The sequence below is a fragment of the Halichoeres trimaculatus genome, unplaced genomic scaffold (assembly GCF_033239565.1).
Source record: "Halichoeres trimaculatus isolate MK-OKI-2021-1 unplaced genomic scaffold, fHalTri1.1 fHalTri1_scaffold_19, whole genome shotgun sequence".
NCBI lineage: Eukaryota > Metazoa > Chordata > Actinopteri > Labriformes > Labridae > Halichoeres > Halichoeres trimaculatus.
In genome coordinates this window covers 16,430,244-16,444,871 of record NW_027437197.1, presented here as the reverse complement: position 1 = coordinate 16,444,871, position 14,628 = coordinate 16,430,244, and the positions used below count along the sequence as shown (strand labels likewise).

At 43.7% G+C, this 14,628-nt stretch overlaps 1 protein-coding gene across 5 annotated transcripts in view; it reads right to left on the bottom strand.

Annotated features, from left to right (window-relative positions):
* Positions 1 to 246: 246 nt before the first annotated feature.
* Positions 247 to 14,628, bottom strand: part of LOC141808166 (phospholipid-transporting ATPase IH-like) — a 30,827-nt gene continuing 16,445 nt past the window's right edge. Inside the window, exons 15-31 of one of the 5 annotated variants that reach the window (XM_074694579.1) lie at positions 14,496 to 14,567; positions 13,763 to 13,836; positions 13,570 to 13,673; positions 12,864 to 13,045; positions 12,156 to 12,389; positions 11,570 to 11,747; positions 11,387 to 11,489; positions 10,769 to 10,914; positions 10,303 to 10,362; positions 9,568 to 9,695; positions 9,358 to 9,493; positions 8,856 to 8,879; positions 6,313 to 6,378; positions 5,968 to 6,071; positions 5,717 to 5,882; positions 4,913 to 5,027; positions 2,872 to 3,002 (exon numbers count right to left, since the gene is read on the bottom strand). In XM_074694579.1, the coding sequence (XP_074550680.1) occupies positions 4,950 to 5,027; positions 5,717 to 5,882; positions 5,968 to 6,071; positions 6,313 to 6,378; positions 8,856 to 8,879; positions 9,358 to 9,493; positions 9,568 to 9,695; positions 10,303 to 10,362; positions 10,769 to 10,914; positions 11,387 to 11,489; positions 11,570 to 11,747; positions 12,156 to 12,389; positions 12,864 to 13,045; positions 13,570 to 13,673; positions 13,763 to 13,836; positions 14,496 to 14,567 (1,855 nt within the window). In that variant the 3' untranslated portion in view covers positions 2,872 to 3,002; positions 4,913 to 4,949. Of the gene's footprint in view, positions 3,003 to 4,486; positions 4,653 to 4,912; positions 5,028 to 5,716; positions 5,883 to 5,967; positions 6,072 to 6,312; positions 6,379 to 8,855; positions 8,880 to 9,357; positions 9,494 to 9,567; positions 9,696 to 10,302; positions 10,363 to 10,768; positions 10,915 to 11,386; positions 11,490 to 11,569; positions 11,748 to 12,155; positions 12,390 to 12,863; positions 13,046 to 13,569; positions 13,674 to 13,762; positions 13,837 to 14,495; positions 14,568 to 14,628 lie in introns of those variants that run through there. The other 4 variants (XM_074694580.1, XM_074694577.1, XM_074694581.1 and 1 more) reach the window with 4 other exon arrangements.

Below are 14,628 nucleotides of genomic sequence, written 5' to 3'. Positions count from 1 at the left end.
GTCTAACCTCTGATCCTCTTCTGTAAGTCTCTGACTGAATGGTCGGGGTAAAAGGATCAGGTGAGCAGGCAGGTGATGGGAACGGTGGGAATTGACAAAGAGCTGCTGGTAAACCAGGGAGTGGTGGGATCTGAAACGACTGAAGAGGTTAAAAAATACATTAGAGAACTAAAAACAGAGAAATGTGACGTCATGAGTAATCTACAGTCAGGACACAGAGAGGAGGTGTTTTCATTCTTTCTTTATTACAAGCAGAATGACAATACAGTGCTCTGCCTTTGTTTGCTACAGACGGGCTGGCAAAAAGTCAACAGGTGAACTTATAAAATCTTTATCCAAAAGAAAAAAAAAAGAAAAAAGGAAACTTCTCAAAACCTGTTTAGTAATACAAACAGTGCTGTACTGAAGGTATGATTATGAAACGTGCCGCTCGGAGCTCCAAAGTCGACATTTCCGACCTTTGCCAAGCTCAGGAATGACGGATGAGCACCTGCTGTCCTGCTGATGGACTTAGAAAAAAGCAGTTTGACATTCTGATCAGCAGAAGAAGGCTGGTGCGATAAACCACTTTGAGACAGACGAGACAGTCCATTCCTAGTCAAGTTATTTGGTCACTTTTTTTTTAATCTCACCCACTACATTCTTAGAAAAATAACTTGTGAGGAAGAGTGAACGAGTATAAACCCCTTCGACAGACAATAGACCTTGTTTTGGGGGATCTGTTGTAGAACAAAGTGCAGTGTAGTGTAGATCTATCCATAAATCTCTAATGATCACATATTGTTTCTGTTGCTCTCATTTTGGTTATAAACTTGAACACACATTCTAACAGAGTTAAAATATAGTCTTCTCTCTGGGATACAAAAGTAGCAAAGAAATAGTCAGAATGGATGAAAAGAAAATGAAAGGAAAGTGAAAACTTTATAGAATTCCTTGTGTATTTCTCTTTTTAAAGTAAAATAGATCTGACAGCTTTGTGTGGTAGAAATCTAGTAGAATATGTCTGGATACAGTATGGCAACAGCACAGTGAGGTGGGACACTGCATAACAAGCACCGAGGCTCTGCTATCATCTACTGAGGTCAGGACGTTGAGCCAACCAAGTCGAAAAACTCACGGTAGGCTTTGAGTGAAAGAAAAACAGACAAATCCAGACCTCTGAATTAAAAAAAAGACCAACTGCGCCGAAGTACAAAAAGAAAACCAGAATCATTACATGCTGGCAGATGGTTGGTGTGAAAATAAAGTGTACAAACTTACAAAAGTTCTTCAGAATCTGACATTCAAGACTACCCGAGTCAGTCACGTGCTGTGCAACACCACAGAGATGCTTTGGACAAACTGGACTTCAGCTGATAGAGATGTAGAAAAGACGTTTCATCCATAATGAGCTACAATCTTCAGCTGGAGGACATGATGGACAAATCAGTTCGACATTCTAGTGTTTGATTGTGACATCGCCGATTCAAGTCTCCCTCCTACGTACAGACAGACTCTAATCATAATAATAATAATAATAATAATAATAACCTCCTTTCTTACAATATATATTAAGTTACATCCATACATCAACAGTGACTGCCATCAAAAACTTTAAAAAAGCAAAAATAAAATCATGGATTAATGCGACACAAAGAAAAAATAACTCTTAAAATGTGATGACGTGACATTCTGACATTGACTTTTTGCATAACACAGAGCATGGCAGCAAACACAAGCACAATGCAAACAGAGAGGAGTTAGCATTCATATAAATAAAAGCTGCTGCTGTTCCCCTGCACGACCACAGGGGGGCAGCACAGTGAGGGTACATGTGCTGGTTGTTCCAAGAGGAGGAGGAAGAGGAGGAGGAGGAGGAGGAGGAAAAGGTGTCATGTCGGGTTTTTTATTTTGATGAATGATGAGAGAGGAGCTGATCAGCATGCAGCAGAGATACGGCATGCGACACGAGCAGATAAGAAAAAACAGACGTCGACACAATCATGAGGAGAAAAGAAGAATAGACACACTGTACCAGACATGTATGCCCTCTGAAAATCTCTTTGCTCGCACTAAAATGAGCATTTATGAATTAAGGCAGGGCGGCTAGAATACTGCACATCCCTCTTCAGATTTTTCCCTCCGTCAGCTGATGGGTGTGTGAGTGTAAGGCTTTGTAATACACCACTAAATCAAACACCGTCCTCCTTTGGCTCCTAGCCTGCTGCTGTGTGGTTACCTGTAAGGCAAAGTTGTGTCACATACAAACGTACAGAAACAGGCAAATATCATGCATACACTCGCGCTCATGCACACGCACGCACGCGCACCTAAAGGGCTGAGCTCCACGGCTGCCCTTCACTTGGCCAGACCACAAACTTTACAGAAATGTTTCTGACAAACATTTTACAAAGAAGCAAAAAAAAAAGGGACACGAACAGTGGAGGAACAGGCAGAAATGAAGGAGTACAAAAAGGTTCGACTTGACATGCTGTAACAGGACAGTTCCTCACATGGTTCCCCTTTTGTTCTTAGACTTTTTCAAGTAAGAGTTTGGATAGGAACTTTATGAGACTAAGACAGGGAAAACAGAAAGATGTGAAGATGAGGTGTCAGTGCTAGAATACCTAAAGGGTTTCCACATGGCGGCCCAGAAAATGCACATAGTGAAGATGCTGTTTGTATTTTGCTCTCGTGATCCTTGAGATGCAGATGCTGCTCGCTCCAGAAAAATTCAGCGTCTGTGTTCTTCACACCGAGGTCTCCGGTCCCGGAGCATAGTAAGCGAATCCCGCCCCTGACAGACGCACCATGTACGGGCTGAGAGCGCACAAATCTGCCCCTCCCCCTTCTGCCAAGTGGGCCAGTAGTTTCTGGGGAAGGGGGTCAGAGCTGCGGAGCGACAGCATCTCCACAGCGCTGAGGTGGAGGTGGGAGGAGTCCGGGCTCGTGCCTTTACAGGAGCGACGAGAGGACAGTGGAGTCAGCTCAGCTGGGACGCCCCGAGACAGCTTCTCCTGATCCTGCAGAGAGATGGAGGAGAGATTAGAAGATAGCACAAGATAAAGAAAGCAAAGAAATTTAGACAGTAAGTCAAGGGTTGCAGCATTCAGACCAAACCACAACATTCAGTGACAGCTGGATGCATGAGTGAGGAAAGCAGGGAAACATCCAGAAGGTTTAATTTAGAAATTTAACTGTAGGAGAATGCACTAAGTGTTAGGAGTGGACAGCAGAGACACCCTCTGAAAATCCCCTGTAGATGATGTTAGATGAAGCATGCTCAAGAAATTAATGGTGGTTTCACTCTTGTAATTCCATCTCCCATCACCAGGTGTCATCAGTATTCCTGTTACTGCCTTTCTGCACGGCTCAGTCAGTGGCATCAGAGCTAACCTAACATTGACCAAGCTTAACCAGGCGTGGTAAAGTCAAAGGACAGACAGGTCGAAAAACAAGTCTTTCTGCAACAATAAAATCTGTTTGGATGCATTTTTTAAATCCCATCCATACATGTGTGATCAAATTTAATCAATTATTCCAGCTGTAGCAGCATCCTGTTGATGAATGCATACAAAGGCTGGCCTTTGTAGGTTAGATGCTTGCTTTGGAGTTCCTCCCCCAGTCACATTATTTCCTCTACTCTGGTGATGTATCTTGACCTGGTTGAGGCCTTTCTGCTTCATGTAATTGCAATGATCTACAATATGTCCTCTTTATGTCTGTTTCTGGGACAATAAATAACCTTAAAGAGACATATTTCACCTTTTTGTGTCATAATTAATTGTATAAATTAAAAGAAAAACTAGAGTTGGGGTGTCAAGCAGTCTAAGTTGCACACCCCATGAGTCAAGCCCTTGAACGCTGTACTTTTCCTGCATGTCACTCTCCACTCTCACCCTGTTTCCAGCTCTATCCTCTAAAAAACAGGGACAATAAGCCTGAAAAATAACTTAAAACAGAACTGAAACAGGGTTTGTAGAAAGTTTCAGTGTTTCAGGTTGATTTTTGCAGCTTTTCATGAATAATCTGTAAAAATCAAAGCTTTTCCAATGACGTCTTTTGAATAAATGAAGCAGAAAAAAACTTACGAACACCTCCCTTTCTAAAACTTAACCCTCTCTCTAACAGAACTCCAAAACATCCCAGCTGCCCTCTCTCTGCATGTTAAAATTCATAGAACAGGTGGTGAAGGATCTTAAGTAGCCCGGGTCTCACACACAGAAGATAAAATGTCTCATTTGGCTTCCACCCAGATTATTCTCAATCCCTGGTGCAGTCAGAAGCCCAGCATGCTTTGGATGCAGCAGAATTATCAGGAGATCCTGAAAGACGGTTTTTCTGCCATGCATTCCTCATGAAGACACTTTATCACCTCCCCCAGCCTGAGCACGAATGCCAGCACGCCCCATGCAGAGCCAAGCAGCGGGGAGCAGCACGCCCTCTGTGTGTGTTACCATGGTGAGTCGGGCCCAACCACATGGGAGGGGGCGTGGACTCTAGGCTGTGCTGGGTGGGGTGCTGTGGCTGTGTGACATCATGGAGTCATAGGTCCTAGCGGATTTGTCTCCACTGTCTCCCTCACAGGTCCTATTAGGGTGCAGCGGGTCCCTCTCACTGTCTGCAGAGCCAGGGGCCACACAGACCTCCAGGGGCCCCACTGTCCTTACCTTCTGCAGGTGACGGTAAAGGAGACAATGTGATAAACATCTCTGTTGATTCTATTTTGTCTTTTATTGCCTCATAAATGGAGGGAAGCGGCTTTAAGAGATAAAACTATTAATCTGTGTCCTGACTTTAGACCCATCACAGCGTGTTCATGTTAATAACAGCGCGCTGATTGTTAGTTCACGTTAGTTAAAGTGTGATGAGAGGTTTACTATGGACATGCCACCATGCATACAGAGACGAGGGCTTAAACAGAGAGAGTCACCTCCTCTTCCTGCTCCTCTATCGTCTCTCTGGGCCAATCAGAAACTCATTCTGCTGGAGGACTGAGAAAGCATGAAGATGGTGGACGGCTCCACAGTAAGGCACGGGCGAGAGGACTGCAGTGACCCCGAAAGACAAGCGAGTGAAGAGGGTGGAGTCACAACCACACAGGAGAGGAAAGGAAGAAGACAAGAAGAAGGAAGGAGCAGGTGGAAGAAGAAGGGAAAGGAGGAGGGGGAGGTAAAAGGTGGTGTGTGATCATGGTCCGTTAGGGTGCAGCGAGAAGGGAGGGAAGAAAAAGAGAAAGCACAGCAAGAAAAGAACCGTCAGAGCTTTACTTCGTTTTTTTCCATTCATGGTGAAGTTTGCTTTGCAGGAAGGTGAGGCTAAGCCAGGGGGAACAGGAAGTCATTTGAAATCACATTGTTGCTCAAAGCTATTAGGGATCCTAATGGGCTTCCTGGTTGGTTAACAGAGGGGAATAGACCTGCAGTCAAAGCACCAGCAGTGGATTCTACAAACTGCATCAGGTCGTTTCAGAACGGGAGCTGAAACATGCTGAAGATAAAAACTGGATTCCCTTAAAAACGGGGAAGCTTTTGTTATTAGTTTTTGGTTAATGTTTTTAGCAAAGCATTTGGTTAAAACTATCAACAATGAATACAAACAATGTCTTTCACCAGCTGCAGCTCTATAAGTCATTATTTTTACATCTCAGTGTATCTCAAATCGTTTTTATTTAAGGCTCAAATGTCCATATTTACTCCAATGACAAGAACAAGCCTTAGCATCGCTGTGCTCTTACCTGTGCACGCTCAGTTGCTGTGGGACAAACAGCCCTGCAGAGGACCTTCTTAATGACATCTGGCAACAAGCTGATCGTAATGAGCAGGATGATGCTGAGCCAGGCCGGGCCGCTGGACAGCATCTGCATGAACACGTAGTACATCCTCTGATAGTTCAGGAAGGGCCTGAGGAAGCACAAAAGAAGGGTTGATTTTCACTGCAGTGATCAGATGAAATGAAAAGTTTTAGATGCATGAAAAAGTACTCTACCAAATGATGCCACCCCAGAGAAGAGAGAAAATAACGTAGAAAAGAAGTGACCCCCAGATGACGAAGTGATTGATCCAGGTCCAGTGGTGTGTGTCCAAGGCAAGCTGTGAAAAACACAGAATATGTACAGAGTAAACATTCAGTTCGTCAATGCGGTCAATGACTTTGCCTTCAGGATTTACCGCCATGAAAACTGGGTGGCCGTGTAGTCGATATGTTTATGTAACACTCTGGTTAACACTGTGTGGCTTAAGCTGACGATCAGCTGCACGTGCAGTGGACATGAACTGGTCCACACAGAGGGATTACACAACACAACAGGCTGCGACATGTGCCCACACACACCTTGAGCGTCACGGTGAACACCAGCACAGTGAAGACGAGAGTCCCGAAGGTCCAGTTCCCAAACATCTGCGAGAGAAGAGAGGGAGAGAGGCGAGGGTTAGGGGGACACAGTGATCACATGCTCTGCATCCTGAGTGTTTACAGAGGAAGCTCAAAAAGGAGGGAACAAACACATCTCTGACTCCTCAGGAGGAGAGAAAGATATTTCCTGAGACTTTCTCTAAAGTGCCTATTCATTTTTACTTCACCTCTGTGCAAACTGATTTTCTATCCCCTGATTCCCAGAGAAATTTGAGCAGACATCAGGAGAGGACAGATGTGATGAGGGTTAGGGGGAGATGATGAAAGAGGAGCAGGAAAGACATTCTGGCTGGTTGGAGGAACCACAACGTCTACTTTTGATTCATCTTCTTCATCAACTACTTCTCCCTGATTCTGGTCTGGTAGACAAGGTTCGGCTTCTTTTTAGTCTACTACCACTGATGGTGCCATTAAGTGATCACATCTCATTGTTTTTAACTGAAAAAATCTCTTTTTTTTTACTCACTGGTATTTTAGAAAACCATTTTTTCAGCATCTGTTTGAAATACTTTGTTTTAGCTGCTGTCTCTTTAAGACTCCCCACTCCACAAGCCCCTTCACTCTGATTGGCCAGCCCTCTAGAGGCCTGTTGGGGCAGACCTTGGTGTTTGGGGTCCACACCTCCAGATGCTTATGCTGTGCAAGACTCCTTTCAGCACAGGGTGCAGATGGCCAAGCGGTTTAGGTCTGGTCCATAGACTGTATACAGAACAGACAGTGTGGCCCCATCTTTTACCATTGTACCACTGGTTTGAAGACAAAATACCCAGAAGCTCCGCCAGTGCGCAGCCAGAGTCTGGCCAGTAAGGAATCAGAGTGGAGCCGGGTGACAAATAAATGTTTTTGTTTTCTTTGGAGAGTCTAATCTGTTCTTGGCTCTCCTTCCTGATGTATCTTACTATTTAAGATAAAACTACACAAGAAGGGCAGCATCAATCATCGTTAAACATGACAGAAAATCCTGTTTTTATCCTCCAATATTGAATGAAAATGAAACTTTTCAGAAAAGAAGAGTACATGAACACAATGCAGCCCAATAATATCTTCATATCCCCACAGCATACAGATGTGAGAAATATTTCCAGAAAGTGTATTTACTTTTTAACGCTTGACAACAGCCCTTCTGGATTGACTAGGGAGTCAGAGTTTTTAACCTATAGTGTTAGCAGTTACTCAGGGTGCAGTTTTTGTGGTGACCTCACTTGAAGCTGAGCGAGATGACGTTTATTGTTCTTTTTTTTACAGTCTATGGTAGCACCCCATAAGATTTGTCTTAAAGTGGGTGGCCCGGATTCGACTCCAGCCTGTGGCCTGTATCCTGCATGAATTCCCCACTCCTGCCCTGTTTTTTTTTCTTTCTCCACTCTCTAACTAAGGGCATAAAAAGCCTGGAAGAATAAATAAAAAAAAAAAAATCTTGTGAAGACCTGGTGCTATTTTCAGATTTTTTGGAATTAGTTCTGGGGATTTTGACCATATATGAATATCAAAAATATGCAAACAGTTACACTGAATATGCAGCATTGTTTCTTTATATTCATGTTAAAAAATATGGAAAAGAAAAATACCCCCTCTTTAAGGATCTAAATAAATACCTGAAACTGCATTTCAAGGAAGAGACAAGGTTTAAGATATATGCCTTGGTTTTGTTTAGAAAAAATGTTATTATACAAATATAATACTCTTATTTTGAAAAGGTGCGTCTCTTTGAGCCCAGGTTAACCTCAGAATGACTTTCATGTCTGTTATTTCTTCACTGGAAAGTCAAATTGAGCTGAGCCCTTAAAAATACTGTGCTGCAGTCTCCACCTTCTGTTTAAAAACTGTGCCAAGACCGTCTGCTTTATGCTTTGCATTTGAGCGAACATTACAGGACCCAAAATAAAACTCATCGCTCTTGCGTTACCGCATTTTTGATAGAATTTAAAGCTCTTCAATCTCATTTGTGCAATTTTAGCGAACGCAAAAGTGTTTGTGTTTTAGCCTCTGAGACTTCAGAGGAAGAGAAGTCCAGAAAACTTCTCAGATGCTACAGCAGAGACGTAAAACCCCCAAAGAGCTGCTGCCACATAAACATGAACATACAAAACCACACAAATGCACAAACACATTAGACAGAACAAACAAACAGATGTTGAGTCTTAATCTACTGCACATACCAGCATTAATCTACTTTCTACCACAGCAAAACACACAGGAGAATGTCAGGGAGTGTCTAAGGTTTCTACCATGTCAGTGGAGTTGTTAGGATCAGGTACTGTGAGAGTCAGGGCTTTACAGAGATTAGGGGGAATAATGGAGCACTGGGAAACTACACATTCAAATGAAAGTGCATGGATGATGTGAAGTGAGAAAGGATGAAACTCGATGAGACGTTCAAACTGAAAGCTTAAACGGTACGACAGGAACCAAAAAAAAGCGTGAGAGACAGAGAGAGCTGACAGGGAGGGAGAAAGGCTTACCATCTGTGTGTTGGTGGTCATAAGCTGAGGACGAAGAAGAGGAGAAAGAGAGAGAAAAAGAAGCAAAATAAAAAAAGAAGCAGAGAAAAAGGAGGGGAAGAAAGAGAGAAAAGAATCAGGACAAAGGGTAAAATGAATATCAGGATGTTTAACTCAAAAAACAGGACCAAAGGCAGTCAAAACAGTTGACATGATACAACTAAACAATACAGAGAAAGATGCTATTGCGTTGTCGATATGAATGGAGATCCAATGTTGCTGACCTATGAGGGGCCTGGGACAAAAACCTTACGTTACAGACCTATAATGACAAAAACATGACCACAGAAGTAACACTTAGCTCCTCTTTCATGAGAATCCAATGAAGATGGATGCATGTTTTTATTGACTTTGTCCACTATCCTCCTTTAATTCCTCTATCGAACACAAAGATCACCCCAGAAAGTGACGTTTACTCCTCTGTTAACTATTCTCTGAGGTGGGCGCAGAGACAAAGGCTCACCTGGCCGTTGCTGGTGAAGGTGGTGTTGTCGAACAGAAAGTAGGCACCAAAGAAGAAGATTACAGCGTCAAACACACCCAGGCACGTCCAGTAGAGGAAGACAGGCCAACGGAGGAGGGAGTTCTTTGCTATGTCCCTAAAAAGAGGCAGAAACATCAGCTGATGGATCACATGGTGCCATAAATGTCCCTGAACAGGGAGGAGACTCACCTGTACAGGGAGGGCTCCCTCTTCAGGGTGTCCATGGTGACGTGCTGCTCGACCAAGCTGTACAGGAGGATGGGGAGCGAGGTGAAGCTGATGTTGTACAACGTCAAATAGGCAGTGTCGTACAGTGGCTGTGGAGGGTCAGAGACAGAGTCAAACACGCAAAGTGCAAAACCAGCAGAAAATTTGAAGGAACAGATCTGAAGAATTTTGGTGATTTTGAAGCTGCAGATAAATTTATCTTCTGTCTAATTACAAATACAGAAACAATTACTTAATCCATAGTGTCTTGGGTGCAGGCTTTGGGATTTAACATATGCCTGTGGAAGGGCAGGGAGCTCCTAAAACAGAGCCATACCTTCAAATAAAGCTTGTTTTTGATGCTGACTGACCCTAAACTGATATCTAGAAGATTTTTGGCTATGTTTTGGTCTCAACCATCATCTTCAAATATGAAAAATATCTTACTAGTCGTGGTCAAATGTTCAGCTAGCTGCCACCTTTGTTTTTCAGCAGTTTGGTGTTTTATAAAGGAAACAACGCTGGTAAGAACGGAGACTTCTAGCCACCAAACAAAGAGCTCAAAGAAGAGTGACACCTTTCAGATAAACAATTGATCTGTTCTTGACATGGAAACACAAATCAATGCAGCTTTCATTGCAAACACTGAAATGCATTCACTCATTTCTAAACCCAGTTCAGTTAATGTCTCTATATGTTGACGTGTGAAGCACTAACCTGCTGGGAGAACCCACAGAAGAACTGATAGAGGAACTGAGGGAAGATGAAGCATACATTCTGGAAAGGTTTAAAAGGAGAAAACAAACAAACAGAGAAAGTGATGAGCTTGTGACAAGTACACGCAAAGAGATTTGAAGAATCTAAAAATGCTACTATCTACACATTCCTGTTTACGCAGAGCCTGTGTGCTATAAGCTGACTGAGTGGGCTGTAAAGCACCGGCCTGCCAAAAGCAGAAAATGAATCAGTTGGCAGGGCACAGCTCGCTGTAGAAGCCGCCCACACTGATGCTTGTAGCTATGAATCCAGGAGAGAATGTTACACCGGGGATTCATGAATCCGCTAATCTGTCAGAGTCGCTGCAAAATCTGCTTCTTTGTAACTCAGTGTCTCACTGGGAATTACGATAAAGTGATTAAAAGAAGTGAGACGGCAGAGAACAGAGGAAGGCAGGAAGTCTTACCTTGTAGAAAAAGTACTGAACCAGTTCAGCTATCCGGATGTAATAGTAGTGGCCATGAACGAGGAGCATCTTCTTCAGGTGTTTGAACTTTGGGATGGCGTAGTCGCTGTTTCTGGCTGCCTGTCGGCCTTCTTTACCCATGATGCCTTTAGGAAGGAAAGAGGTAGTCTTAGAGCCATGAGTTTGATGTTAAATGTGGAAATAAAAACCAAGACTAAGCAGATACCATCCAGCAAAAGTAAGTTAGCAGATGTGTTTGATTTAATTTGAGCGTGTATGTTCAATTTCTACAGTATGTATCAACTCAAAAACTTGTTTTCATTTCTGATTTAAAGGCTATTTGATCAAATATATTCCCAATTTTGTCTTAAAAAGATTATCTTCCCTGTTTCTGTGATCTTTGTAAAATTATTCTAAAAATGTTTAAATCACATCTTGGCACATATTTTTAGAAAACATGACATCTCGCCAATAACGGTGATTTACATGAGGCGTGTGTTAAACAAAAAGCACTGAATCACACATCCTCACCAGTCAGGCTGTTAATTATCAACTCTTCCATATAATACCAGCACAATTTATCAAAGCCACGAATTATGGTGTTAAAAATGAGCTCACCAATCCCCACATGTGCTTCCAAGATCATGCTGACATCGTTGGCGCCATCACCGATGGCGAGGGTTATAGGGTGCTCCTTGGAGGCTTTAATTAGCTTCACAATCTGCAGAAACATAAAAAAACTCATCACAGTCACTCCTCAGTCACTCGTGTGGGGTACATTTGTGGTGTCGACTCTCTTACCTGTGCTTTCTGCAGCGGCGCCATGCGACAGCAGAGCACAGCGCTGCAGTTCCGGCAGATCTCCAGAAAGATCTCTCTGTAGTTTCCCGTCCCGGCTCCCTCCTGGTTCGGCTTCAGGACTGCTGACAGAGTGGCCCCATCGATGATCAGACCGAAATCAAGGCAGTCCACTGACAACCTGGAAGACAGCGTCATGGACCAATGAGCAGGGAGATTTTACACAACCAGTTACAGACAGCTCTGCAGTCTTCAGCTCTGAAGGTGTGCAGGTTTAATCAGAAGTGAAGTGCAAATGTAATTAGTGATTATTGATGTGTGGATCCAAATTATTTAGCAGGCAGATTGGTGTTTACACTCTAGAGCTGCGATTATAGATCAGCAATGCCAGCAACTTTGGCACAAGGACAAAAGTGGTTTGAGGTAATTTTGAAGATTTGCTGCTTTTTCTTTGAAGATATCTTAGAGTTTTGGATATCTTCTACACAAAAAGAGATCAAATGCTTCCCTGCAAGCTTAAGAATGTGTTATTTTTTACTCTTGCTTGATGCTGTTTTTTCTGTTCTGACAAACACGTATGACCTCGTACCCTGATATCGAGCGTTGTCTGAGGACCGTCCTGTTCAGCTCAAACAGAACATCGTGCAAACTCTGCTCCTCCGTGCGTTTCTTGGTCAGCTCCAGGATCTGGGTGCTGCGGCGGAACAGCTTGCTGGCGTAGCACGTAGCAGCCGCTGTCTCCATCTTGTCGCCCGTCAGGACCCAAACTTTCATCCCTGCCTTGTGCAGTGACTCGATGGTGTCTGCGGCTTTCTCCTGGAGTCTGCGCATCAATAAGTCAATAAGTGTTTCAGCCTCCACTGGGTTTTCTTAAAGCATCTGTCAAAACTCTGACTGATCAATTACTAATAGGTGATAAGTTATCAATGCTTGACCAGCCTGGTCCCTGCTTGTCACCAGTTTATCTACTTGGAAGTCAAACTGTCAGGCAGCAGATCGTTCAGTAAGGGAAAACTACCTTTACCGATCGATACAGAAATCTACCTTGTTGCAGCATCAGGACAGTGAATATATTAACGGAGCAGAAAGAGAAACAAACAGCAACAGAAGTAGAAAGTCACCTCTTGGAGCTCAGACTGGATCTTTTCTGCCCTCATGAGTCTTTACAGGACTTTAAAGTCGACTTCATGACTCATTAATCTTCTCTCCTGTCCCCTGCTGATGCTGCTCTGTTTTTAAATCTTTTCCTCCTCCACCCTCCCCATCTCTCCGTCTCTTTCTCTGCAGGGCCACCAACCTGTCCTCCACTGCCGTAGCGCCCAAGAGCACGAAGTCTCTCTCAATGATGTCATAGGCCTGCGCCAGCCTCTGCTCCCTGTCCTGCAGGGCCAGCTTGGCTTCGTTCAGGTGGTGACAGACCTCCTGGTATTCGGATTCTGAGAGCCGTCGATACGCCACGCACAGAGTCCGCAGCCCCTCCTGTAACACAGGAAGAAGAAAGTCAGAGAGAGAAGGAGACGAGGTGTTAGCAAAGATAAATATATCTATACTTTAGACTTAAAGGGCAGTAACTGTTTTTTCAGGAACTGTAGGATAATCTTAATAACCTTTAAGCACAACATTGACATTTTATGACTTGCTGCACTTTCTATTCTCTCATTAGCTAAACTTAAAAGTTCTCATTACCCTCTAAAAAAGCTCTAACCTCATCAGTCTGTCACTAACTTTTTCTTTCTGTCATTATGTAATTGTAACAACTTTCTGAGGTCCTCAAACATTATTTCTAATTTAACTTCATGTGCTCTGAGATCTTTACTGAATAAAATTCCTTGCAGGAGCTTTTAGAAGCGGCTAACTCTGAAAGTCTTGAACAAAACTGGAAGGCTTGGAAGGACTTGATCTCGCTACTTAGGAGAAATACTACTTCAAATATCCTTACCAAAGTTACTCAAGACAAACAATGTGTCATGGAGCCTAAACAGAGTCGTAAACTGTGCACTCACCACAGCGTTCTGCTCCACTCGAGCTTTCACCTGCTCCACCTTCCCCGACACCACCCGGGGAAAAATGGACGAGTCTGCTCCTTTACAGAACAGCAGGTACTCTCCTGAAAACCACAAAAATATTTCAGCCAAATGCTCCCTGGTTGGAAAAATGTACAACAAGTGACTGCTGTCTGCTCTGGCTTCATCTTACCCGAGCCTGACTTGACGATGACGCTCATCCGCCTCCTGACGGAGTCAAAGTTCAGCACGTGGAGCAGCTCGAACCTGAAACACAAACAGTGATTTAGAATAAGCAGCTTAATCATCGTTTTAGCAATATGCACTAAAGTAAATAAACCAAGCCAGGAAAAACAGCTGGATTTCATCTGTAACCTTAATGTATGTACTTGCAGAAAACAAATCATACAACTGGAAGACGCTGCAAACGGAAAGTCCCAGGTTTACAGACTCTATATGAGACCTAGATTCCCTGTATGAATCTAAAAACAGTGTGTGTGCACCTCCTCTCCAACCTCTCCCCTCTCCATCCCTCCTTCTGCTGTGACCCCCCCCCTCAGCTCCCCTGCCACTCGTAAATAGCTCACTATTGACAGGCTGCCGCGGAGCCTGATGAAGAGAGAGGCTGGTTACATGAACACTTCCCACGGATCAAACATTAGACCCTCTCCACACACCCCACTCTCTGATGGATTCTCACTGCCTTTCATTCTCGCACATCAGTCGGAGTGTTTTGATCCCATCGAGCCGTTTCTAAAAACAACCCGCTGTCCGCTCTTTTGAGGTTGTGGCTTTTTTTTTTGTGGACTGAAAACGAAACAGAATCCGAGCGCGGTTTCTCTGCAGGCGGCTGATGTATGGCCACTACTCCATCAGCTGGATTACTCCCATCTTATCCCCCCGTGGTGCAACCGCAACAGACCAACCTTTCAATCTCATCGTCTTTATTGAGGATCTCCATGTAGTTGTCTCTCAGCCTCAGATAAGTGTAGCCCAGCCTGAAACAAGAAGGAGATAAAAGAGATTAAAAGAAGAGTCGGAGGGAGGCTCGGGGTACAG